This window comes from Lepidothrix coronata, unplaced genomic scaffold (assembly GCF_001604755.1).
Source record: "Lepidothrix coronata isolate B3197 unplaced genomic scaffold, Lepidothrix_coronata-1.0 Scaffold19, whole genome shotgun sequence".
NCBI classification, from domain to species: Eukaryota; Metazoa; Chordata; class Aves; order Passeriformes; family Pipridae; genus Lepidothrix; species Lepidothrix coronata.
The window spans coordinates 3,148,615-3,176,461 of NW_016690199.1; the positions used below are offsets into that span (position 1 = coordinate 3,148,615).

At 41.5% G+C, this 27,847-nt stretch overlaps 1 protein-coding gene across 2 annotated transcripts in view; it reads left to right on the forward strand.

The window, feature by feature from the left end:
- The window catches only part of LOC108493799 (protein AHNAK2-like), a 64,692-nt gene that overhangs the window by 28,814 nt on the left and 8,031 nt on the right, over window positions 1-27,847 (forward strand). For both annotated transcript variants that reach the window (XM_017807626.1, XM_017807627.1), the window contains exons 2-7: window positions 21,142-21,218; window positions 21,968-22,057; window positions 22,823-22,879; window positions 23,475-23,616; window positions 24,387-24,562; window positions 25,413-27,335. In XM_017807626.1, the coding sequence (XP_017663115.1) occupies window positions 21,142-21,218; window positions 21,968-22,057; window positions 22,823-22,879; window positions 23,475-23,616; window positions 24,387-24,562; window positions 25,413-27,335 (2,465 nt within the window). The remainder of the gene's footprint in view (window positions 1-21,141; window positions 21,219-21,967; window positions 22,058-22,822; window positions 22,880-23,474; window positions 23,617-24,386; window positions 24,563-25,412; window positions 27,336-27,847) is intronic.

The following is a 27,847-nucleotide window of genomic DNA, read 5'->3' on the forward strand; positions in this document are numbered from 1 at the left end:
ATGAGAATGATTACATGCAGCACTTGGGTTCAGGTTGTGATGCCAACTTACTACTCAGGTTTTCTATGAACAGACTAGAGTGGTCATGATGGGTAATATGTTCTTAGGCTCTGCTATCAGTCCCCTTTTTTGGAGCATCGACTATGTAAATGGTGTAAAACAGACTTTGAAAGTTATTTCGCATACAGGTATTTATGAGGGGACATTCCAATGATCTACAGAGCTGAATGGAGGCAGGACCCCACAGAACTGCTATGAAAGGAATAAATTTAGTAATGGCACTGTGATCTTACATCTGTATTGGGATTATATGTTTGCAGTGGATTTAACCACTGCTTCAGTCAGTCTAAGAGCAATCTGTGAATGAAAGGGTTTGGATAGAGATAGTAGGAGAAATCATGTTTTTCTTCTTAAAATTATCCTTCCTTAGAGATTAAAAGAAGCTTTTGGATAACTGTACTGGGTTATGCCAGGAGAGCTCATCATAGAGATTAGTGCATTAACTACATAATTATAATGTATACATTGCATTCCTTACCAACCAAATGTATAAACCTTATTTAATCTAAATAAACCTTAAAGCCCAGAGAATAAGCCTAGCACTTGCAGATAAGCTCAAGCATGAATCTCCTAAATAGACCAGCTCTTTTCTTAGAAAGAAAACAGGGTGCTCAGTGCATGTGACAACAAATCATCCCTGGGTCTCATGGTGAGGAGATCAGAGCAGCCATCAGGAGTCTCCAAGGAGCCCAAGCAAACTGTCCACAGCACATTTTCCTCAGAGCTCTGCCCAGTGCTTCCCCCTCCTTCTCCCCCTTTCTCCCTTCTTCTTCTTTCCTACCGTGGATAAACAGCCCCAGTCCTGCAGAACCACTCACATCCCAACCACATGGTCAGCCCTAGGCCATGGGGCTCCTCCTGGAGACCTGGACCATCATTCCCCTTCTACTGCTGAGCACAGCAGTACTGAGAGCATGGCAGGTATGTGGATGCATGGAGTATCCCTGTTCCGATGTCAGACTGCTCAGAGGAGATCAGAAAATATATTCCAGACTGGCAGGATCTTAGCAGCAGTAGGTAAGGGGAATCCAGTAGCACAAACATTGTTTGGAGGGCAACAGTGTTTTGTCATTTTGGGGCCAGCATGAATAGGTACATGTGTCAGCAGCAGTTACTGTGCATCAGTCAGTGCCTGGTAAGGTGATGTCCCAACCAACCCGTGGGCTCTGGAGCACTTTGTACAAATTCAGAACTACCTCTCTCTCCTGGTTTAAAAAGTGCCAAAATCCCTCTCTTTCATCATAGGGAGGCTTTTCCAGAACACCGCACTGTGCAGGAGCACAGAAGGCTGTGGCAGGCAGATGGCAGAGCAGATGGGTGATGGTGCAGCAGGTTGGGTGTTTGCAGGCAAGCAAATGGTGCTCAGAGTGGCAGTACAATGCTGGCAGGGTCATTCGGGGCAATTGTCACTGGGAGGACAAAAGGTGCTCTGGAAGAGAGGGGTTGAAGTAGCTGAGTCAGATTAACTTGTTGGATGTGGACCATAGCTGATGGCAAGGCTTGGGTAGGAAAACCTGTGGAAAAAACCCTGACTTCCTATTTTCAGTTTCTAGACTTTTATTCTGAAGAAAAGTTTAAATTCATGCAGCATCTGTGAAGGAAGTTTGTGACAGGCGCACCTTGAAGTCCTTTGGAGGCTGGTATCTCTGGGATCAGTCTGTTTGGCGGAGGCAGTGTTGAGGGAAGATACCTTGGCAAAAAGAGAGGATTAGGAGAAGGAGAGACCACAGCACGCCCTGCTACCACAGCCTGCTGCCTTGGCAAGGCTGCCTAAAGGTGCCTGCAAACCCTCGGGATGCTGTGACGGAGTCAAAGACGGCTCCAGACCAGGGGCAGAAGCAAATGGCATGGAAAGAAAACCAGTGATTCTGGATTATTTTTCAAGGGCACTGAGAGAGCAGCCAGCAGGGCCACACACAGACACGTCCAGCCAGACCAGTGATAACCAGTGTGGGTGAGACAACCTCATGAAGCAAAACCACCTCCTTGCCCCCGTGGGCAACCACAGCCTTTCTAGCCCAAGGAAACTCCTTGTAGGTGTTGCAGCAAACACTGGTGCTGTGGAGCTGTGTTGCACATCAGCAGACAGACACGCCACAGTCCTTGCAGCGATTGGTGTGTGTGGGGTGTTTTTGCTGCCCCCGCCATTCTCAGCTGTGTTTTATTAATTTATTTACACTCCTTTATGTCTGGGGCTTATTGCTGGTTCACTTTCAGTCTCTGCCCTGCTTTGAAAGATGGAGTCAGCAGATCTCCACCCTGACGTTTGATAGGGAAGCAGTGCTTTTGCAATGCTCTCCCAAGTTGTGAAATGCACTGAAAACTGGTCTTCTGCCAGCAGTCCTTTGTATGTGGGACTGCAGGTAAGATCAGGTGCTGCACAAACATCTCTCCACTATCACACTGTTATTTCATGGCCTGGGCTAAGTCGGGCCCCTGCACAGCACTCACAGATACAGCCCACGGGTCTGGGGCTTTCATTTGCACCAGGGCAAAGGGAGGGCAAAAGAGGTATAAAACCCATCATGAGTGTTTCCCCTTTCCCACAAATCCTTCTCTTTTAAATGCCCAGTAAGGGATGTAGAGGGAGGGAAAACGGTCATCCTCTAATCCAAAACAGGAGCTGGCTGTCATACCAGCACAGACAGACCACGCCAACTCCTGCAATAACTCTGCTCTTGCGAGGAGGCAGAGATGGACTGTGATAAGGTTTTGGCTCTCGGACACACTTGGAACTACGGGCAAGGCCAGCCAGAGCCTGTGCACTCAGGGGAAGGGAGCTGGGACTTGCTAAATCGGCACTGACAGATTGCAGCAAGGAGCAATGTCCTTGACCTGGCTGCAGTAGCTTTGAGGAGAAGGAGTGAGAGCTTCTTGCTCTGCACACAACAGTGTCTCAGGCATGAGGGCAGGCTCAAATCTGTCAAACTTACTATTGTTGCACAAAAATGGCACAACCCAGCCATGTTTGTCAAGACCTATTCTTGTCATTTGTTGCTGCTGCAGACTGATGGCAGGTTAAGGTCCCCACTGTGTTAAGTGATATGTAGCCTCCTGCCCAGGTGTGCCTTGGAGGACTTAGAAGTTTTGTGTCAAGCAAGTTGAGCAAAATGGAGGTGACAGTAGTGAAGAAATAGTGGAAAGTTCTGCAGAGAAAGAAGGGAGGCTTTTTTGTGCTTCATTTTTGTTTGTTTCGTTGTCTACAAGATCTCAGAAATTCTTGTTCATAATAAAGCCGTGGTGGTGGGAGCAAAGCTGTGGATGTACTTATCTAGCATGTGGGTTTGTGCAAAGTGCTCATGGTGGAGGCACATAGTATAAGAGCATATAGCAGGAGCAGGAGCACTGTGACCTTGCCATGTGTGGGATCTCCTGCTGCTGTTGTGCAGAGGAGCAGAGGCCTCTGTCAGGAGACTTGAATGCAAAATCTGGAGGATATTTGTTTTCTAGGCAAGAAAAACGAAGGAGTTAAAGTGTTTTAGGCAACCTGCAGCTGCTAAAGTTTTTGTTTCCACTGTCATGCCCCTTGAGTATTTTGGGGGAGAGGAGGATACAGTGTGAAATGCCGCGTTTCTTTTTAACTTCTGTCCAGCTCCCCTGAAGTGCCTTTGGTAGGCAGAGCAGCACATTGGCAGTGGAGTTATAGCAACAGCAGCACAACACCTACAATCCCACCTGGATTTGTATGATGACAGGTAGGAAAAATGGAATGGCATTCACCTTGAGGGCAAAAAACCAGGCAAGTAAAAATGTGTTCAACTGCTCAGAGACATGGACTCACCTTGGGCTGACAGCAGTAAGGATATTTTGCTGACAGGGCATGACATATTCCATGGAAATGGGATTTACATTGCTTTTGGAAAATATATGGATGCGGCCCACCATATACAGACACTAGAGATAGCTTAATGAGCAAATTTTAAATATTTGGACATTCTGTTCACAAAATAAATGAATGGAAAATTAATGCTAATTAGCTATCAGTCCTTCGGCAGACCTGAGTGGGTTCAGTGCAAGAAACATCCTGACAGACCTTCCTACCTTTCCACAAAGTAAAAAGGTATAGAGGCTTGTTTTAAATCTATACTTACAAAAATCATGATGCAGTATTTTACTTTTTTTTTTTTTAATAATAGTTGATTAGTCTATTCACTGCTTGACTGAGCTGCTGTCGTGGTTTAATCACAAATATCAACTCAGCCCCACAGAGCCTTTTGCTCATCCCTCCCCACGTGATGGGATGGGGGTAGAATGGGAAAAGTGAGAAGACTCGTGGGCTGAGATAAGGGCAGCTTAATAGATAAAACAAAAGCCACACATGCAAGCAAAGCAAAACAAGGAATTTATTCACCACTTCCCATTGGCAGGCAGGTGTTCAGCCCTCTCCTGGAAATCAGTACTCCATAATGGTGACTGGGCAAGACAAATGCCATGACTCTGAATGTGTCCTCCCCCTCCTTTTTCCCCCAGCTTTATATGCTGTGCAGACACCATATGGTCTGGAATATCCCTGTGGTCAGTTGGGGTCAGCTGTCCCAGCTGTGTCCCCTCCCAGCTCTTTGTGCACCTCCAGCCTCCTTGCTGGTGGGGTGGTGTGAGGAGCAGGAAAAGCCTTGACTCTGTGGAAGCACTGCTCAGCAATAACGAAAACATCCCTGAATTATCAACACTGTTTCCAGCACAAATCCAAAACACAGGCCCATACCAACTACTATGAAAAAAAATTAACTCTACCCCAGCCAAAACCAGCACAGTTAAGAAAATCGTATTTTTGTAATTAGTGGTTCTTTGCAAAGTCATGATATATATATATATTCAATATATATATATATACGCACAATGCATATCTGTATAAAAGCAGTATGTGCTTAAATGAGTTTTGCACTGATAGGCTACTTGGCAAAGAAATCACTTCTAGTTGTCCATTAGGGCTGGATTCAATAGAAATGTTGGCTGACTTCACTGCAAGCCTTGGAAACCAACAGAGTATTCAAGGCTTAGGCAGTCAGATGCCTGCTTTAATTTCTATTGACAAAGGAAAAGGAGGGATGAGTAAATGTAAAACATTTCCTTCCAGCATTGAGCTAAGAGAGGCAGCATGGTGCAGGGAGGAGGTGGAATCCAGGACATCTGGGTTGTATTTATTGCTGACTCTGCTGCCAACTTGCTTTGTGACTTTGAGCACGTCTTTTTTTTCGCTTTGCTATCTTATTTTCTGCGAGGTGGGGAGAGTTTGTCTTGTTTTGCATGGTGCTCTGGGCAGGTGACCACGATCAAGATGCTGCAGCTGCCAAGCTGGCATATTCATATGTGCCAGGCAATGCTGTCTGGGTGAGAGATACCTCAGAGGGGTGTGAGGGGTAGCTGTGCCTTTTGAGAGCCCAAAGAGAAAGATGTTAATTAAGTAGCACCACACCTGCTTAAACACATATCTGTAAATATAAGTAACCAGTGCTTTCTGTTACTACTGATCGGAAAGTCATTTAGACCTGGAGTTGGGTTGGCAACCTCTACCTATGATCTCTTATTTCATTTGCTATAGCAATCCCAGGGAAGAGGCAATTGCTTTTGGGATAAATCACAGGGAGTGAGGTAGCTGTTTTGAAATGGTCTCTGTATTGTGCTTCCAGTACCCAAAGCTGTTTTCAGGATCTCAGCGCGAAGGAAAGAAGCCTGGCAGCTTCCTTTCTTTCTTTTCTGTATTATGTGTTTTCTGCCAAATGTGAAGAACTGAAGAAGCATGTAAAAGCAGAGAGAGTCATATATGGCCTTCTGCATGTCACCAGCAATGGCTCCATAGTCCAGCAGTGATATTTAGGCTATAGCTGGAAAACTTCTGCCTATCTCTTATTTGCCTTTGTTTCTCACTTAATACATCAGTGATGTCTTAATGCTACTTGCTGTATACATCAATAGAATTCATGGCTAATCTACAAAATGCTTGCATTCTTTTGTAAAAGTATTTACTCTTACAAGGATGCAGGCATGATTGCTGTGAGCAGTGATGTGTGCTCTGCTGGATTTTACAAGATGGAATCAAAGCTGATCTCAACCCATATCACAGTCTGAATTACAAGATTAATACGATGTAACATGCCATGTATCAGCTTCATTGAGGCCAGTGGATGTCTTGCTTGAGTAAGCACAGAAAGAAATCTCAGTACTTTCAGCATTTGATCCTGTGGCACTAAATGACCAGCAGGTATCATCTGAGTCCTACTGGTTTTTGCAGGCTTCCATTTATGGCAGTGTCCTGATTATTCTACTGATGGGTCAAGGTGTCTTTCATGAACCCTCCTGGAAATACCTGAAACTCAAGAGCTTGGGCAGACCTGCCTCTCCACAAAGCTGTACATGATCTCAAGACTCTGTGGAGTGTCAGGATAGATGATGGAAGAACTTGCCATGGGTCGTGATAATCATGTGCCTTTATGCACAGTACAAATCTGTGAATAAATATGCAATATACAGTCTAGAGCCAGAGCAATTAATAAAAAAGCATTAATAGTAATTGATCTGATCTATAGACTCTACAGCAATATTCCCCTTTATTTTTTTAACCTATGACGGAAAGAAGTTATTAAGAATAATAGGGCAACACTAGTATAAATTTTGCCTGGCAAAATGTACCTTTGTTATAAACTGTTGTAGTTTAGCTGTATTGATTTTCTCTCCTCTGCGGGGAACATAAATGTATTCTTCTTCCAACAGGAACATATTTGGCAACCTGAAACAGTCAATTGACCTGGGGTGCAAGACACCTGGGTTCAAGCTCTGATTTGGTGGGTAATGCAGCTGCATTGCCTCTCTGCTTCCCACTCTGTCTGTCCTCCTCTCCCTTTGGCTCTCTCTGTTAGTTTGACAGAAAGCCCTTTGGGGCCAGCATTGTTCTCCATTGTGTATTTGTACAGCATAATGAGGTGTCAGTCTTGGGACAGGCTCTTGGAAACTACCAAGGTATAAATGGTAATAGAAATTAATTAAGTGAATACCAATGTCCCAGGTGTCAAGGCACAGTGTAAAAATGATCTCAAGTGAAGTGGTCTGAATGTTTTAAAGTGGGATACAAAGCTTCTCCAGAGTTCAGAGGCTTAAATCCATGCCTTAACATGCAGCCAGGACTTCCTGCAACATTCTGTCGTCCTGCGCAGGCAACTTTGTGTTGTGAAGTAAAAGCTCTGTTTGAATCACCGTGGGTTAAAGGCGGTTATTCCCACAGTTCCCATTTGCTAATGTTTTCCACTCATGATGTTCTCCTCTTTTAATGTTCATAGTAACTCATGCCAAAAAAGGTGTTTCCTATCATGTTCTCCTCACATTGTGTGTTGTGGTTTTGGGATTTTTTTTATTCCCTATTTTAAATCCCCAGAGAGCTAAGGTTAGTCATAAACACACTTTTGGCTATCAGATTCATGTGTGGTTTGCTATAGCAACAAACAAAAGCATTAGTCAGAAACTGGCATGAAGCTATAAACACATATTTTTTTGTGATATTACCCAGAGTGAGCTTAATTTATCTGGTACACTGTTGCCACACAACTGCATCATATTTAGACTATTATCCTTGTTGAATAGGAACTTAATAGAAAACCCAAATAATGTGTTACAGAGAAATAAGCAAGTCTGTTAACTGATGTTGTCTGAAGATGACAGCCAGATTCTCTTATTGCACTGCTGTTAATTCAGCTGGACACCTTCAGAACACAAATTTAGGTCAGAGAACAAAGTCTGAATCGATGTCTATGAAATAAGAGGAAGATTATAATCAAAAAAGAAAATCTTGCTTTGCCTTTGCTGTTTTCACCCCCATAATTCTACTGCAGCAAAATGATTAGAGGCAGGTATTATCAGATTGTGGTAGATGATTTAAGTTTGCTGCCAGCACACTTGGAACACGTTATCTGCAGCATGGCAGGGAGAGCAAGGTTTGGGTAGAGATAGTCTCCCTCTGGTTGTGCCTACGCAGCACCAGGAAGGTGCCATTTGTGCAGAGCCAGTGTCAATCCAGCCTGTCTGGGGACAGGAGGAGTGGCCTGTGTAGCAAGCACTGGCTTCCCTGGGGAGTTGGTTGGGTTTGTGCAGCGTTCACTGAAATCCCACAGCTAGAGAGCTACTAGTCCCTGAGCCAGCTAGTTTAAAGGTTGCCCTGAAGGCTCTACAGAAGTGGTGATTTTTTTGCCTAGGCAGAGTAGGCACATTCCTGCTTTATTCCAACCATTTGTCTTCTCTTCCCTGCACCTTTTCAGGAACATGAGCCCTGCTCTGTTTTGACAGCTGCATTTAATAAAAAACATATGCATGAAAAATGTGTTTTCCAGTATTCCTGAGCTGGCACTGCTCTGCAAGGAGAGCTTAAACTTCCCTAGAAATTGTTCATACACATTTTCAGATCCCCCTCTTCGAACATGGAGCTGTGAAGTGTTCGTGACCTCCCTTCTGCAGAGGTGTGCAGAGTAACATAGATGTAATACTCACACCTACCCAAGTGATACGAGTAACAAAACCATCAGAGCCTCCTTGTACCAGCCAATCCAGAAGTTGTTAACTGGGCCAGTGGTTCCAGCTGCAGGGGATAAACCTGCAGTAACATGTTACTTTGCACATGTGTGCTGAAGCCCTCTGAGAATGGGCCTTTGAAGTCCAGGAATCAAGAACCAGACCTAGCACCAAGCATTGGCCAAGCTGTGTTTAAAAACAAAGAGCTTTTTTCCCAAATCAAACTCATAACAGGAGAACATGCCCCAGGAGATCCTGCATTTTAGCCCTGACCCTGTTCACTGTGCTTTGCTTAGTGTTGTTGATCTGGGTCCTACACACTTGAGACTCTGGCCCAGGTGTCTTTTCAAAACCTTTTGAAATAATTTTTCCATGGTAGATTTACCTGTTGTAGAAGTGCAAAAGGACATGTTTTTCACTTAGCAGCTCCTGAAGCAGGACTTCAGGAGGCTTTGAGCAACTTGGTCTAGTGGAAAGTGTCCCTGTCCATGGCAGGGGGGTTGGATCTTTAAGGTCTCTTCCAAAACACTCCATGATTCTATGATTCCATAACTTACTCTGGTCTATGTGTTGGTTGTCTTTGCCCTTGTCACATCTGTGCCCATTGGACCAAGCCCTGCACTTGATTTCTCTGAAAAAAGGAGAGTTCTGGCTGTTTGTCTTCTAAGATCAGCAGAGCACTTTTCTGTTTCCTTTATTCTCTTTTGGTCAAGTGGGGACAGACCTTCTCCACAAGTGTTCAAACTGTGATTAAGTAGTGTTCAAAGTAGATGCAGTGAAGAAACAAATTCTACTCTCAGTGTAGTTGCAGAATTCTGTCAAAACTGGCCCCAACACCACTATATAAAGCAAATATTTCAGTCACCGCCAAAATGTTATTGAAATCTCAGTCCATGGAGGGCTTTTGGACTGCAGTATTTAAAAATGTCACAGTAAGACGGTGGTGGAACTTTTTGTTTTAGACAGGATAATTTCACGGTAGCAATTGTTCTCCTTTTCTGGCTTTATTGACTACAATCTGTGCACAGTGTGCATAAGTTGTGTAGAGTGCAAGGAAATATGCTGAGTTGGAAGGGACCCACAAGAGTCCAACCCTTAGCCCTGCATAGGACCATCTCTGAGAGTATGTCCCCCCATGTGTCCAAGAGTATCGTCCAAATTCTTCTCGAACTCAGGCAGGCCTGGTGCTGTGACCCTTGGCAGCCTGTTCCAGTGCCCAGCCACCCTCTGGGTGAAGAACATTTTTCTAACATGCAACCTAAACCTCCCCTGACACAAATTCAGGCTGTTCCCTCGGGTCCTGTCACTCGTCACCACAAAGAAGAGATCGGTGTCTGTCCCTCTTCTCCTCACGAAGTTGTAGCTGCAATGAGGTCTCTCAGTCCCCTCTTCCACCTTCCTTAGGAGAAAGCAGTAGTCTCTCTGCTGCACACAGTGAACTGCAGCTCACAGAGAGCAGAGTCCTCACTGGGGCCATTGGATCAGGCAGGGTGCAAAAGAGCTAAGTAGTAGTAGTTTAAAAATACTCTTTGCAAGGATGTGCAGCAAGCCCTACAGATGGACTTAAGGGCATCTCCAGGTGCCTCCCATTCTTTCCTCTTGCACTCAGGCTCTTCACAGTTCCTCAGATCAAGGTGGTCATTGCTATTCTTCAAAATGGAGACAAGCCACTGGATTTAAATGCACAGATTTAAATGACTCTCAGATCTGCTGCAAATAGGTGGATCTGACTCTTGTCTCTGGAGGCTTCTTCAAAGACTGTAACCGAAGTCCCTGGAGTCTTCATTTTGCTTATACTGGCTTTGTATTGGTACAAGGCTGTTTTCTTTCAGTGGAGCCCTTGATTCAGCTGAATAGCAAAATGTAATTTACTCTCCTTTATATATTAGTCTGAACCTAGCACAGCTGTTCATTGAGAAAAACCTTACCATGTGCCTTTAAAAAGAATGAGTGCTTTTTTTAACAGTCAAAAAATACTTAAACCTGAGCGTGAACAGACCATTATGATAAAGAAACAGTCATTTCCATAAGATATCATGATTTTTGTAATACAGAGAGGCTCTGAATCTTTGGAATCAGATTTAGGGTTGATAATCAAATCCAAGAAATATTTCTCTTAGTGCTTTCAAACAACTCCACCCGTCTCAATTCATTCACCAGTTACTACATGGATGAACCACAGTGTAGTTACTTTCTTGCTATTCTAGTCTCTAACCAAAAAGAAATCCAGAACTGCAGTAATGAGTCTTTGAACAAATGGTTTCTCCCTGTTGTTTATACTACTCTGTGTGAAACACGAAACTGAAATCTATTTCTTTAACTAAACTGTGTTTTTCTCTAATCTATTAGGCAAGCATGCTGGTTTGTTATTTTTGGGTGCTAGAAGGCACAGAAATAGAAAATCAGTACTGAATTATTTAACAACCACATGCAAAGATTAATTTTTTTTTTTGCAAAAATATAATGCACTGACAGTTTGTCATCATCATCAATTTTTCCTTCTATAACTTAATATGCACTTAAAATTCCAGTGCTTTTCAGTCCTACATAATTATTTTTAATTTCAAAAAGTAAAGATTAAGTTCACAGATTTTATTTGGAGAAGAAGACAGTTATCAAAAGACATGTTTAGAAAATGTTGGGGCAAGGTATACATATGTTAGGGAAAGATGTTCAAAAAAGAGGTACAACCCAGTGGACCAAAATCAAGAGACAACATTTTTAAAAAGAATTTGGTAGGTGACCTATTCGATTCTTTTGAAATCTGACCTTTTTGTGGCTGAAAACCAAGTTTATAATCCATTTATTCAGATTTGAATTACATTGATGTGGACAGAGCTATACTAATTTATTTATTTATCTGACTCAGTTTATCTGTAAATGAGCTTTTATCCTTCTGTAAACCCACAGTCCAGAAATTCTCTCTAATTCTGAAAAAATGTCCTACTGCACAAAACTGAGGAAAAGTGAGCTGTGCCAAATGCTGTTTTGCTACCACCACTGTTTATTGACAGAAAAGATTTTTATCTTAACAAAGCGAGGGAACTGTTAACTTTATCTTTGATGTAAAATATTTTCCCATAATAATTTTCTGTCACCTTTATCCCATATCTCTTGTATTACATATACATTAAGGAATTTAAAAGCTTAAAAGATATTTTTTCCCTGTGGTGATTTACATCCAAACAAGTTGCACAGGGAATTTGCTCTCAAACTGAAAACCTGTTTCCAAGGGCAGATATTTATATAAAAGCCCCCATAAAAGGTTGTGGAAAAAACACACTTTTTTTTTTTTTACTGCATTCCTGTTTTGAGAGGGGCTATGCCCAGCATACCAAAGAGATGGCCAAAGTAACATCACTCCATTAATATTACTGTATCTGGGCACCTAATTGTGCACTGGATTTGATCAGTGGAGTAAAAGTCTTCCTAGATCTTCAGACCATAAGGATCATTATATGTACTTTCTCTATATATATGTATGTATGTATATGTTTATATTTATCTCCAAATACAAAAATTTTTACTGGGCATTGATTCTGATGAGGGTATTTTTTAAGCAGTGGTTTTGAAGAGCGTTTTTCAGCAGTTTGGGCTAAAATGTCTGTTTCTAATTTGGAGTGGTAAGTGCCATTTATATAAAGCCTGCATCAGTCGCTTTGGGCTTTTTGCATAATGTTAGTAGATCCTCTATTCTTATTCTTCTCATGAGACTATTCTTAGGGAACAAACGTGCTTTCTACCAAAACCACCGAAAATTAGCATCTTCCTTTAATGTGTCAGAGAGAGGACAAAGAATGGTCAGCTTCCCTTGCTACCTCTTCTGGTCACTACTGGGCTACCTTAAGAGACAGCTTTGGGTTACAGCCACTGCTTTTGAAGAAATACTGACTGAGGAATTGAGTCTCAAGGGCTGCCAGTCAAGCCTACACAGGCAGAATGATAGTTTTCCATAAATGTATTCATTTGATTCATTTATAAATCTGAGCAGGGCTGTGCTTTGGCAGTAGAACAGGCAATCTGCTCTGGGAGAAGCCTGGATTCTTGGAGGGGTGAATCAGCGAGGAGAAGGAATGTGGAAAAGTTAATTTGTGTGAGCTTTATGGGCCTTATCTGCAATAGGCACCCACCTGCCTCCGCTTCTAGGCAAGTCATGGTAAGAGCTGAATTCACAGCTATCTAACAGGGAGGACAGTGGGAGTCAACTCCTCACTCTGAGAGGAAGGCAGCTGTGCTTCGCTTTCCAAGTCTAGTTTGTTGTATAGGTGAAGGAGTTTCCTTCTGCGGGAAGAAAACTGTAGCGTGCCTAATCAATATACTGGATAACCAAATAGCTGCAGAGTAGTTCCCACTAGCGTTTCTGAAGCTGGTAAGCAAGTGAGAGCTCTTCATTTGCAACATATCCCTGAAGCCCTTCTTAAAACCCACACCATCCAGATGGACAGTGACACCTCAGGAAATTCTAGCTGGGTATCCATGCAACTAACTATTTACAGCGTGATAGAGACTCAATTACAAGTAAAACCAGTATATCCCAAGAGAAAAACTGTTGAGAGTCCCAGGAGATAAAATTGTTGAGGATTACAGTGGATTAGACAAGTCTTTATTTCTTTATTTGGCTATGAATTGCTAACTTGCTTTTGCCCCGTCCAAAAGGGTGGTAAGCAATTTTGGTTCAGTCCAGGAATTAGAGCATACATAAAAAAATTGCTAAAAAGTGATTCCCTTCTCATACCAAATTTTTGAGAATAGAAGCCTGCAATCCTGGAAAAATCAGAATTGATAATTATCAATTAAGAGATGGTTATAATTCACTCCATGTGATAATTTACTCCATTATCACAATAATTATGCAAGGGAACACTGTAGGAATTCATGCAGGAAGTAAAACACAGATTGGAAACCCATTCTGTCACGTAAAACCTGAGAGAGAGGAAAATTCCTACCTAAGACAAGCAAACACAGAGACACAGGGTAGGATGTTACACCTACCCTCCAGGCAATCAGACAAACTATGGAGATGATAGAAAACTTGAGCTTCTGAGTCAAAACCATGGCACAGGAGAAACAGCACTGAACCTCTGGTTGTTTGCTGGGTGCCATGAGCATTTTCTCTAGCTGTCCTTTTCACTCTGCCACTTGTAGCTTTCATCTAGCAAGAGGGTAGATAGACTGGGAGAGACAAATTCAGGTATCAACCACTGCTGCTTTTGCTGTTGCTTTTGGACATCGCTCTATTCATGTTCTTACAAGAAAATTTGGTTGAGCTTGTTTTCAAACTCTATGAAACGTTATTCTGTTTTAGTTAGAGGTGAAATATCAGACTAATGAAATACTTTTGTAAATATCTTATTCTTGTACCAGAAGAATTATGTAGATCTGGCCAAACTACACTTCCTATATAGCCAAGTAACCAATAAATGGTGATAGCTAGATGAAAGTCATTAACCCAGGATCTGGGAAATTTCAATTTGACAATTAAAGAAAAAAAAATTCCCTTGTGCTTTTCAGGTTTAAATATGACTCATTCTGAGAAAGTCTGTGCAGAGCTTCACCAGAGTGATTTATTCTCATGCTCTGAACTGTCCTATGTATTCTATTAAGTTTATCTTTGCCATCAGAGGAAAAGTGGACCAGTGTAAGAATCAAGAGGTCCTTTCTGATCAGTCTTCCTGAAGGTTTTGCTCCTATTGTGAAGTGCTATCAGGAATGCTTTTAATAGTTTCAAATCTGTGGGCAGAGCTTATCAATAAACACACACTCACAGGAAAGCCATTCACTCTTCTTTTCATCTGGGGGCTGTTAGTTTCTCTTTTTATGGTAGTGTTTATATCTGTCCTTAGTTGCCAGTGCTCTTCCACATCTTTCCTGATATTAGTCAACCTGTAGAAAATGCTCTATAAAATCCTACAGAGTTCAGTATGGTCTGTAAGGAACCTTAATTCCCGAGTCATTCCTCTACTTGGATGTACTTGGCAGAGCAGAGTACTGTTCCTTTTGATAAAAGCAGGCACTAACTTCATGGACAAGCCTCTGGCTGGGCAAGGAGGCTCATGATTGTAACTTACATATATATTCTTTTTTCAAAAGGTTTTCAGATGAAATGATTTGAAGGCTTTTAATGAAGTACTCTAACAGCCAACAAGGGCAGCTTAACATACCAAGGCATTGAATCAAAACATCTTGTTCATGCCTTGAATGGAAGGAAACTATTCACACGTTGGTTATTTGGGAGTAGCTGCTCCTCCAGCACAACTGTGCCACAAGCCTCTGCTTTCAGCTCCGAAGGCTGAGCTACATTCATCACAGCACAAGTATGCAGCCCAGGGACAGAGTGCAGCCAAGGGGCATTACCAAACCAATGCAAAACAAAGGCAGGAGTATAGCTTAAACACCGGCCCAGCTGGTTCTGATAGCATCCTGCTGATAATAAGGCCTGCTAAACCCCTTCAGCAGCAAAATCTTTATCTTCATTCCACAGACTAGCCCTTTGTCTTCATCCCACAGAAATTCAGGGCTTGGTGGGGAGGGTTCCACTCCCAGCACAGGACAGAGGGGAAACACTAAAGGGGAGGTGCTGATCCTCACTTTATCACCTTTTCTGAGGCAGAACGGTTGCTTTTTCCACTGTGTCAGTCGTTCATTTCAGAGCTGACAAGCTGGTTCTTCTAGGTGGAGCTACTGGGTGCCCCCACTGTCTCCCTGGCAGTGGTTCAAGTGAAGTAACATGACATTCCTGCGATGGAGGGCTGGGAGAGGCAGCCTCCTCCGTGACATTGCGCCCGCATCTCCCCCTTGCCATGTATCCTGCCCAGATAGAGTGACAGCCGCGGCATTCCCGCTGCGGTCCTGCCATGCCCCGGAGCCCTGCCCAGCAGTTGTTGTAACTCAGTCCGTGGGATCTTGCAGGACAATGGAATGAATCCAGGTCTCTGGAATGCACTAGGAAAGCTCAGTAGAAGATGGATGTGTTGATTTTTTTTCCTGACGGTTTTCCCCAGCACAGTTGGAGCTGCTTACTGGGAATGCCATGAGCCTGCTGGAGCTCATGGTCAAGCCTACACAGACTGTGCAAAAGCCTGTGCCATAAACTGTGCTTTAAACCTCATGGCAGCTTCCTCTAAGAACACAGTACATGCGTAACAAGGTTTATTTGCAGACACTTTCAGATTCTTATCTTTGCAACTGATGCTTGCAGGATCATTTTCCTCCATCATTGCTTGCTTGAAAGTCAGGTGAACTTACCTATCTGAAAAAGTGCTCTTGAGAGGCCAAGATGAATGCCAGGCATGTGCATAGTGTTCCTGTTATCAAGTGCTTTCCTGAACTGGGACCCACAATTTTAAATATTCTAACTATTCTAAGTATTCCTTATTTCAAATATAAGAAGTGAATCAGAATGGGCTGCGGGACTTCACAGCAGCACTGCTCAGGCGACTGTGAGAGCTCTGAGGGAGGAAAAGGAATCCCAGTAATTCCGATACCTGCAAGAGAAGGAGAACAAGCTGTGGGGGAAAAAAATCAGGCACACCACCCCTCTTGAGAAAGGGATGCAATTTTAAAACCAGAAGAGATTCTGAAGCAATTAGCAGTTACTAGCCATTCATGCATGAGAAATAGCAGACCCATGACAGGGTGCCTGAGGGCAGAGGGACAGACAGACTTGCTGGTACAGGGAGCAATGGTGGCAAGAAGAGAGGTCTGATACAGGAGCCAGCTGAAACTGTCCATGACAGCAGCCATGCACGTCTTTGTTTACAACAAGACATAAGCACACGAGGGAGCCCCGTGAAAACTGCTGACCTACATGTACGAATTCTTTAGTGGGTCAAACACAGTGCCAGCAGTGACAATGACATTAAATTATTACTGCTGTTGTTTGTCTTGCAATTACTCACTCCTCCTTCTCCTTGTTAATAATACAAATCAGGTTAGGTGCCTGGAGTACTTTGCACTGTCAGAAAAGACCTGATCTAAAGATGTCCCAGCCTTGTCCACATGCCAAGGCACAAGTCTTCTCATGCTATGAACTCAGAGCTATTAATTTTCACAGTACTGCACAAACAGGACTTTTAGTTTCTTGTCATAGCTTAGAAATGGTAACTAACATACACCAAAATCCTGATAAAGAAAAGGCACAGGTTGTGAGCTCAAGTAACAATAAATGAGTGAGCAAAGCATAAAACTTTTCACCTGTGGACAGATATTTATCATGGATCAGATTTCTATCTGTTAAGAGAAGCTGTTTGTTGAAGTGAAGTTGATGCAAGGAAAAGTAATATACTTAAAGATAAGAGCAGGTTACTTCAATTCACTATTCATATGCAAACATAACCTTGGTATAAAATCTTAAAAAGCAGAAACCCAAATCTAAGAATTGCAGAGAAAGGGATATAGTTTGTAAGCAAAGCTGGGATGATCAGCAAAGAACATTTTTGTTTCTTTTATTAACTTCTCTGGTATTCTCATTTGCTGTTTTATTTTATTTTAAAGTGTACAGATTACAGTGATTTTATATGCCAGTGTTCCAATTAAAGTTAGGTTTCTCTTTATACAATACATTAAAGTGCAGTTGATTTGAATTCAATGACACTGTCCTACTTGAAATTTATTATATTGTCTCAAATGTGGTTTTGGAGACTGTTACTCTCTGAATGTGAATACCAAAAAAATAACCTGTTTTTATTTTTTCTTTGTGGTTTTACCCAGAACAGTCCATCTGGGTTGCTAGGCTAAAGATAAAATATTTTTTAAAAATTGCATTTCGAACAGCAAATACAAATTTCAGTCATATGATATGAAAACGATCCAGCCTATATAACTCCTACTGCTTACTTTCAAAAAATTCCCTTGTTCTGAAGTCAGTTCAGTGGTTATTAGAAGTAGTCACTGATGTAAATTCCATCTTGTTTATGAAAACCTTTTGAACAAAGCATTGATTGTCCAGGGATCATAAAAAAGTTAAAATCTATAAAATGTTGGCATTGCTACTATTTGGGGCATGAGAATGACATGCATATAAATCATAGTTTGTTGGCACAGACTTTTATACTCAGAAAGAAGGCTTTGCTGAAAAGGTACTGTAATTCCTCTCTTTTATAGATTTGTTTCTAAAGTATTCTGAATCAGGAGAAAAATCAGAAGCAAATTCTGGTCTGCGGTAGGAATCAAGGGCACAACAGGTCTTTTATGGCATGGGTTAACAACTGTAGATGGGCAGTTTAGGCAGAGTTTGGGGAAATCAGGGTGTCTGGAAAGGCCTTGGTGTGAAGCTTTGGGAGGGAAAGTTATCCATGTAGCTGATGTCCCTCCATGCAGTCTCAACCACATCTCTGTTATCCTGGGGTCAGTAATCTGTTGCTCCATTTTGTAGGAGAGGGCCCTACTATCATCATTTAGGAGAGGTAATGGTTTATTAAAGGCTTTCAGAGGAGTACTCTGTCCCATTCTACCCATCATGAGGTGGGTGAAAGAGTGTTTTTATGCTGACAGATTTTCCTCTTAACAGGAGGGGATTTTTCCAGGGACATTTTTGCAAACCTTGATCTGTAGCCCCTCCAACAAGGACAAGGAGAGCAATCTCCTGCCAATACTTGGCTAAGCACATGAAGGCCCCTTTGTGCCTCATACACCACTGCTTTTCTTGATCCATGGCTGGTGAAACTCCTCTCCTGGTGCAGTCCCAGATGAGACGTCATCCTGGCAAGGTCTATCTCTCTATATCCACACTGAACAAGAACTGGCAGTGTTATTTGTTGGTTTAAAATGGCATCATGGTGGAAAATAAATGTTCAGGTCTCACTGCACAAAGTGATCTAATTCTCTTGGATTTTATGGCAGGAAGATTTTAAAGGTGTTGGTCACCTAATCGTTCTAAGAATGACTTAGTTTTAGAAGCTTCAACTCAGCTAGAACTTGTAGGATAGCTGCAGAATCCCAGTCTCAAAGGGCATGCCCCACTGGTGGTGTAAAATCAACAGCACAGACTGTACAGGACCATTCACGTCCTGAGATCAGAGCACCCCATTCTGGCATTGCTCCAGTTCCAGACAACAGAACTGTCACTGAAGTTACACCAGAGTAAAACTAGAGAAACAGCAGTGAACCAGCCTAAGAAGCCTCACAGCTAAGTCTTTCCTGTTTCTTTTCCAGTAGCAAAATTATTGGCAGCCACCAGGGATCAATGCTGTTGTTAGCATTGAAGTGCTGCACCGAAGAGCAAACACTCCAGCGATCCAAGCAATTTTCTGTTAAGTCATTCTACTGGACTGCAGGGCTTGTGGGTGGGATTATCCCAAGTGAAAAATATGGCAATGCCGCAAGACTAAGTCCTTACTATTTCTTGGAATTTTAGTAAGAGCCATAAAATTCGTTGTTGGCACCTGAATCTTTAGAAGCACTAAACAAATTAAACAATCAAGCCTCAATCCTGCAGCTCTTCTCCTCATATGATGCTTATTAAAATTCATGTGGTGAAGTGCTCCTTGAATGGATTCCAAAATTTTCAAGCAGAAATGCCTAAAATCAGGTTCATAAATCCATATCTAAATCTTTTAACGAGGTTATGCTCATTTTCCAATTTTCTTGAGCTTCTGAAGATTGCAAATTCTAGACCTTTTGGAAAAAAAAGAAAGCCAAATTTTAAGAAGGTTTTTAAACTGGATTAGAGTCTGCATTAAGACCATTTTCTAACATTTTCTGGAACTGTCCATCGTACATGTCAGGACTAGTCCTGTGAAGGCTAAAGGAGGCATGATCTAGCAGCCCTGTTGTGTTCTGGGTTGATTCTAGTTCTCTGGAGCTAAGATACCACAGGAGAGCTGATTAAAATGCTGTACATATGACTAATGAGGATAACTTCTGTCAAGTCTGAGACTTGACCCACAGACAGTTATGGGATATTCCCACTGGAAGCACAGTATTTCTACTCCCCTTAACAAAGCGGTCCATCACTGATCACAGGCCATGACTATTCCATAACTCTGCCTGTAATAAATAAGTTCATCCTCAAAAAAAGTCAAGGAAAAAGTAAATGTAGGAGATCAGAAAACTGTGAAGAATGGCTAGTAAAATCACAGCCAAAATTTTTCAAGAGCTTGACCATGTGTGTAAGTCAGAGCCATGGCATACATGCATAAGTCGTACCAACTTGTCTGCACACACAGCATGTAATAACCACATCCAGAAATGTTGTGTTACAGCCCAAGGATTCTCCATTTAAAGGAGACAATTAATGAGTTGCACTGTTCTTCTTGTAATTGTCTTCTGTAGTGTTTGATCATATTTTTAAGCCAGAGGATCTGTTCAGGAGAGCCAAAACTATGTATAAATCAAACAGAATCACAGGATATGTTGAGTTGGAAGAGACCCACAAGGATCATCGAGTCCAACTCTGAGGCCTGCACAGGACCATCCCCAAGAGTCACACCATGTGAGTGCCTGAGAGTTGCAGAACTGGGTGTGAGGGAGCTAGACAGCCTGCTGGCCTGGCAAAAACAACGTTGAGACAGGAAAGACATAGTTATCAGGACAAGGACTTGTGCATGTGTTAGAATAGTTGGTGTATGGAATGTGTAGCTCAGCCACACTGTCCTCTACTGGCTCTCTGAAAACCATGTTTTCATTCATGCTGTTTTCATTCTTTGGTGCCCAATTTAAAGCATTTCAACAGAATCATACTTTCAGAGAGCCCATCTCCTTCATCTCATCTCTCTCTGCCCTCAGTACTTCTAAAAACCAAGAAAGCAGAGTCTTTATGACTATGAAAGCTTCATGATGTTTACTCTCCAGCTTTTAAGACCTTTGTCAGAAGCAAGGAAGAGTTTCAATATGCTCTGGTGTAGTCTTCTCTTTCTCCCTCCTCCTCTATTTATGTTGTCTCTTCTTGGTGTTTATCACTCTTTCTTACACACATTTTCACAGAAGTGACGGAAACTCTTCCAATCACTTCAGCAAAGTGGAGCTGACTGCAAACACCGCATGTGGCACAGGGTGGTCTGTGACCTCCTCCCACAGAGACCACCCCACAGCCACCCTGCTGCCAAAACCCTTCAAATTCTGCCCAATACACAGCTCAAGCCCCCCTTGGTAATAATAACACAAAAATACGGCAAACTTACAATTGTACACGTTCTCCAATCTGGGGATTTTTTCCTTCACAAAAGCCTTCCTTCCCATGTTTCATTCCTTACCCGGATATGAATATTCCTGGTATCTTTGGAAAGATTGACCTGACAAGATCCAAGATAAGGAAAGTGGTGAGGCACCGGCACAGGTTGCCCAGAGAAGCTGTGGATGCCCCATCCCTGGAAGTGTTCAAGGTCAGATTGGATGGGGCTTTGAACAACCTGGTGTAGTGGAAGGTGTCCCTGCTCACGGTAGGGAGTTGGAACCAGGTGATCTTGACGATTCCTTCCAACCCAAATCCTTCTGTGATGCTGGGAATCTAAATGAAAGCAGACCTTTCTACCGCTGGCCCATGCATGTCCCCTGGCATGCTGCTCCAGAGGTTTTCAGCTTGCAAGCTGACTGCTCTGTGCCCTGTGGGGATCCTGCAGACACCAACAACCTGTGTGCTGCTTTCAGGTTCTGGACGACAGCTGAGACCAGCTGAGCCCCCCGGAGATGCTGAGGCCGATGCGGATGCAGAGGATGAAGATTCTGTGAGTCTTTTAAAGTTTTTCTGTGATGAGAGTTTGGCAAAATGAGATCTTAAATATTTTGTTTATAGCTGGATCTTGCTGGTGATTTTCCTCCCCATTAAAAATCCCTGCTTGGGATTGTCCTGCCAGCTCAAAAGTGAGAAAGTTGCTTCAGTAAAAAGGCTTCTGCTCTTTGCCGTGATTCATCAGCATAAGTTCACTACCAAGACTTAGGAAACTATTACATGGCTGTTAACTACAGTAATTTTTCTTTAAAGATTTAGATGGTTTAGGTTCCCTGTTGTCTGACTCCAGAAGGAAGCATGCCAAGCGCTTGTCAGCAGAAATTCCTGCTGGGACTTTTCCATGGTTTGCTTGGTTATGCAGGGCAATAAAGCTTGAAGCCACAGGATGCAAGTAAAGCAGGGGAGGGATTTTTTTTGCCTTTTTCAATTATTACTTATTGATCTGTCAGTATTTTCAGTCTGTTCCATCTATAGATGCAAACAATACATAAAGAAAACCAGAATCAGTGTACTGCTGTTTTTGTCTCTCAGGTCTCTGTCCCTTGTGTTTTTGAGTGCTTTAATATGAGAATTTTATTTGGTTTTGACCTAAGAAAAGAGTTATTGGTTATTTTTCATCCAACATACTAATGAGAGATTTATACTCAGAATGAGACTATGAGTAACTAGAGAAACTCTCCTAAGAAAATGAGTCACTGTTAATTGATTGATGTTTCTTTACCACCACTCATTTCTGTTCCACAGGTTAATGAAGTGGCAGTAGAAGACATTCGTCCAAGGCCACAGGGATCCTCTCCAGTTTATGAGTATCCCACAGAAGAAGAATATTTAAAGGCAAGACACTGAGTTTTTCATGCAGGCATGGCTTTACCAAGTTGATTCAAGAGGCTTTAACTCCTACAACTTGCGGAGACTCTTATGTGGTATAATGGGATGTTGTTGCAGCCATATTGTCTTCCTGTCCGCACCAAAATCTGGTCCATGTTCATTGATGGTTTTATTTTGTACTGGATTTGCTGGCCATGTTCTTGTTTCTTGGCAAAAAAAAAAATTTGACTTCATTCCTTAAAGGACACAGGACAGAACGTGTAAAGAAATCACAGTGTTTTTCCTGTTAGAATATATAAGTGACTTGAATCTAGCAAATAAGTGTTTCAAAATTACCTGTACCTCTTGGTTATTCAGTGTTAGGGATTTAATTAGTACAGCCATGTTAAGATAAGTAGGCAGCAGTTTGAAATTCATACTGAAGTTGAATAAGTAAAAAAAAAATGCACATTTACAAAAATAAAAGCATGGGCAATGTGCTACATTAAGACACAGAAAAGCTCCCCATGTCTTAAGACATTTGGTCTCTGGCATTCAAATGAATTAAATAATGCGAATTTTGGTACAATGAAGGGAGGCCTTGGCATCTAATTTACTACTGGGAATAGCATATTTAAATCATTCATGTTGTACATTGCACTTACAGATCTCAATTTTGCTCTGTTGCCATTAAAGTCAGCCTCAGTTCTTAGTCTAAACCAGGACTTTTAACTGACTTTTGTTACAACAGCATGACTTCTGAACACTAAATAATTGAAAATTATTTTTCAGCTTCAAGAAGAAAACAAAAAACATTCTACAGACAAATCAAAACAGAGTCATCCACAGGTCAGTCTAAAAGCACTTGTAGGCATGAGCCTTGCAAAATAAAGTTTATTATTACTCACAGACATGAAGGATGGACAGAAGGAAAGACAAATGGGTGAAGAATCGCTTTAGACTTGGTTTGACCAGGAACTTCACAAATTGCCTAGTTGTGGCACATGCATAAGCACCTACTTGTCCTATTCAGGGTCCTTCCATAATTCTTTTTAGCATTCTTCCTTTATCCTTCTCTGGTTTGAATACAGTAGAGCGTTAGCTCTTAGTCTGTCTTTTTTGGCCCACTGACTTTAATTCAAGTGTTTAACATCTTAACAGAAAATCTTTCAACCCTAAAAGATTCCATGTGTTTCACATTTTAAAATTATAACATGTTTTCCCTGTGGCCTTGATCCAGCATAACCCTAACACGTGCTTAATTCTAATTTAGAACAGAATTGAGTCCGCACTGAACGCGAGTGGATTATCTCCATTTTAGATAACCTTTCCTGAGCTATTGAAAATATACCTCATCAGACTCAACTTTTTATTGTGGAGTAATGTAGAACTCTTTGATACAAATGAATAAAAATTATAAATTCACACCTTTTTCAATCTCTAGGAGACAATGGAAGTAACCCTGAAAACAGAAGCGGAAGCTGGTGCTAGTGGTTTTAGTGTGAAAGGTGGAGGAGATGAAGGAATATTTATTAAAAAAGTACTTAAGGAATCTCCTGCTTCAAAAATATTTAGTCTTAAAGAAGGTACAGTCTGATTTTTTGTTTTGTTTTGATTTTATTCTATATCTTTAAATAATGAGATATATAGCTGTGTGTACACATAGATACCTGCCTGGTCTGTCATCTCTTTAGGTAACAAAAATAGTAGATTGCAAACCAACTAATGTTTATGTGAGCGCTTAAGCTGTCTGTATTAATAAATTCAAAGATCACTTGCTTGAATAATAATGAAATATGATTTTTTAGTATGTGATAAAAAAAATTTTCACTGGAACAGTGAAAAAGACACATAGAAAGTGGTATATACACAACTAAAATAAAAAAAAAAGGCACAACTCATGACATGCACGAAGAACCTTCCTTTGATTCTTTTGCAAAATATAGCATGCCACAGAACTGCAATAAATAATGGTTTAAACAAGAACAAAAGTCCAAAGTCTAAACACTGGAAAATGTAAGAAAAAACTTTGTTACTGTCAGGGTGGTCAGATATTGGAACGGGTTTTTCAGAGAGATAGTGGCGTCACCATCCTTAGAAATCTTCAAAACCTAACTGCACACAGACCTGAGCTACTGCCTGTGGCTGACCCTTCACTGAGCAGGGCAGTTGGACTAGATGATATCCAGAGGTCCTTTCCAGCCTTACCTATTCCATGATTCTATTACGTGAACATAATTTCATATTTTAAATAAAAGGATGTGATAATTATTTTTTTTGGTCATTGTTTCAACAGAATTTGAAAAACTGTAAGAATACACAAAGTAATTAAAATGATCCATGATTCCACTTGCAGGTGATCAGCTTCTAAGTGCTACAATATTTTTTGATAACATCAAATATGAAGATGCACTCAAGATTCTCCAGTATTCCGAGCCGTACAGAGTCCAGTTCAGCCTCAAAAGAAAAATTGCTGTGAAAGAAGAGCTGGAACATTCTACAGCTCAATACAAGAAGGAAAGAATAAGCCAGGTAGCTTTTGATTAGTTTACAAAGTTTGGATAACATAGTGTAGCAACGTGGAAATAGATCAGAAAACACACTTGTGTCTTCTTAAGACTGAGGTGTGTGTTTAAACTTATTAGTATGACTATTCATGACCAAAAAAAAAAAAAATCCCACACAGTATTTACAGCTTTTTAAATCCTGAGTGAGACCACAGATTTTATATAAATACACAATTTTGTGTTAGGGTACAAAAGTATTCTTTAGTGAGTCAGCCTTTTTTTGTTCTTTACTGTCGACTGATAGAACAGACTCAGGTAATCTCTGTAATAATTATATGCAATATTTTCAAAAATGTAAAATATCAGTAAACATTTTTCTCCAAAGGTCATCCATGAGATTTTTTTTCTTAAAAATATATGTTTAATCACTGATATCTTGATAGACATGATCTGTTCATAGGTTTCCATCACCTTAAAAATTATTTTTTCTTCATATACATCTATATAAATAATATATATTATATATATTTGTACATATAGAGAGAGAAATATATATAGAAACCTCAATTTAGTGCAGTGTTTTGCAAAGAATGTAAACCTTCAGAAATCAATATATTACAGCCATTTGTTTTGTGTCATTTCTTCCTGACACTATATACATATATACATATATATATAATTTTCATTATTTTTTTATATAAGAAGTAGATACTTACTATTATTATTATTATTATTATTATTATTATTATTATTATTATTGTTGTTATTATATACTATTAATAAAAAGAACTTTTTTCTACAAGTATGTCTTTTATTTTCTCTTACACCTATATTTAGGTTACTTCTAATCTTCTGACTACTATTTGTTTTTTCAGGAGAAAGAACTCAGTGAGAGCATTCCTGAAGAAACGCTTCATGTTTCAGGAAAAGCCATTTCAGAAGAAGACAGGGAAACATTAATTGCAAGCCAAAGAGTAGGAAGAAGCAAGAGACCTAAAAAAGACAGATTATCATGGCCAAAATTCCAGTCAATCAAAAATAAAAAGATATTGAGGCACAGAAGATCTCATAGTACATCAGATGCATATGAGCCTGCTGTACAGGATATTTCTCCTACAAGCACAGACACAGAGTCTCAATTTCCACAAGAAGTCCATACCAAAGAAAAAAAAGGAAGCCAAAGGAAGCTGAAGTTCCCTAGCATTGGATTCAGAATGCACAGGTCCAAAACAGACCTACAAGAGAAACAAAAAAAAGAAATAAAAACTACACTGATCTCTGAAAGAGAAAAAATACATGAAGAAGATATTAGCCTGGAAAATCCTGAAATCCTGACTGTTGAATATACCACATCTCCTGCTTACAAAATGAAAATAGGGGAGGTACAGGAAACTTTAACAAAAGACTTAAAAGATATGAAAAATGGCATCCCATCTCACGTAAAACAATGCCCTGAAGTTGAAATAAGCATTAAAAAAGAAAAAGATAAGGAATCAACATCAAAATTTAGTTTACCTGAGGTACCAGACATAACAACAGAGATACCAAAGCCCAGTTTAGAAACACCTGATCTGAAAGCAAGTCCAACTGAAAAAACATCACAAGCATCATCAAAATCCCGAAAAAAGAAACAGAAAGGAACACCAGTTAAAAAAGGAGAAGGTGAAATTAACATAGACTTGATGAGTCACACAGCTAAAGGATCTACACAGGTAAAAGGCCTAGAAATAGGAACTGCAAAAGCAGAATTAAACACATCTGACACACTGGAAGCAGGAGAAATTCAAGCAGAAGAAGACACAAAGATACTAACAATTCAGAAAACAAAATTTGGGATTTCAGTGCCCAAGAGAAAAGAGACAGAGACTGAAACCACCAAACTGGGAGGTGATGTTCCACATTCAGAAACAGAAAAAACAGTGGATGCGACTTCAGAGGATGGCAGGAATTTCGATGTGAAAACACACATACCTGATGCGGAACCAGAAGTATCTTCTTGGAAAATACAAATGCCATCATTCAAAATGACCAAAACACCTAAAACTGACATGAAAATAGCAAGACAAGAAAGCACAGGTGAATCAGAAGATACTGTAAAAAAGGAATGGATAGAAGAAGATGGCATGCCCACAAGTGACAAAACCTTAAAGTTAGAAATTGAAATGAAGACAGGTGAGAAAGATATAGAGGGAAAAGAAAGCAAATTCCGACTCCCAAAGTTAAAATTTCCTACATTTACTTGGTCAAATACCAAGGATGAAACAGGGAAAACTGAAGGACAGATAAGTGAAATGGAAGGAAAAATGCCAACACTAAAAGAAGGAGCAGAAGCAGAGATATGTGGGTCAGCAGAAGAAATTAAGGTACCAAGTGTTGAAGTGAAAACTGAGATATCAAAAGGAAAAATAAAAGAAAATGACATCAAAGAAAAGACAAAGGTCCACCTTCCAAGTCCGAAAAAAATAACTATAAAACCTTGCAAGGTAGAAAATGACTTTCAAAAAACTACTGGAGAAATATTGATGTCAACAACTGATATTGAAATAAAAAATGGTGAAGAACAATCAAAAATAGACATGAAGGCTCCCAAGGTGGACATCAGCGTGCCCTCCGTCGACGTCACCCTTCCCAAGGCCAGCGTTGACGTGCAGGCGCCCGAGGCGACCCTCAGCCTGGAAGGGGAAGCAAAAGCCCCAGAGAAGGAGGCCGCCAAGACCAAGGACGGCAAGTTCAAGATGCCCAAGTTCGGCATGCCTTCCTTTGGCTGGTCCAGCAGCAGAGAGGCCAAGGGCAGCGTGGCCGCCGAGGTGGACGTCAGCCTCAAGGAGCCCCAAGTGACGGTGCCCTCGGCAGCCACCGAGGTGGACATCAGCCTCAAGGAGCCCCATGTGACGCTGCCCTCGGGAGCCGCCGAAGTGGAGGTGAGCCTGCCCGGCACCGAGATCCAAGCGCCCGGCGTAGAGGTGACGCTGGAGGCGGCCGCCACGGGAGAGGGCGAGAAGGGTCGATTCAAGATGCCCGACATCAAGATGCCCGACGTCAAGATGCCCAGCGTCAAGCTGCCCAAGGTCAAAGCTCCCCACGCGCAGGTCAGCCTACCGAAGGCCGAGGTCTCGCTGCCCAAAGGCCAGGAGGGCGAAGTCGCCCTGCAGGGCCCCGAGGCCGAAGGCGGCCTGGAGGTGGCAGCCGGCAAAGTTGAGGGCGGCGGCATGAAAATACACATGCCCAAAGTCAAGGTGCCCAGCGTGGTCTTCTCCAAGCCCACCGTCAAGGCTCCCAAAGTGGAGGCAGACGTCAGCCTCCCGCAGGC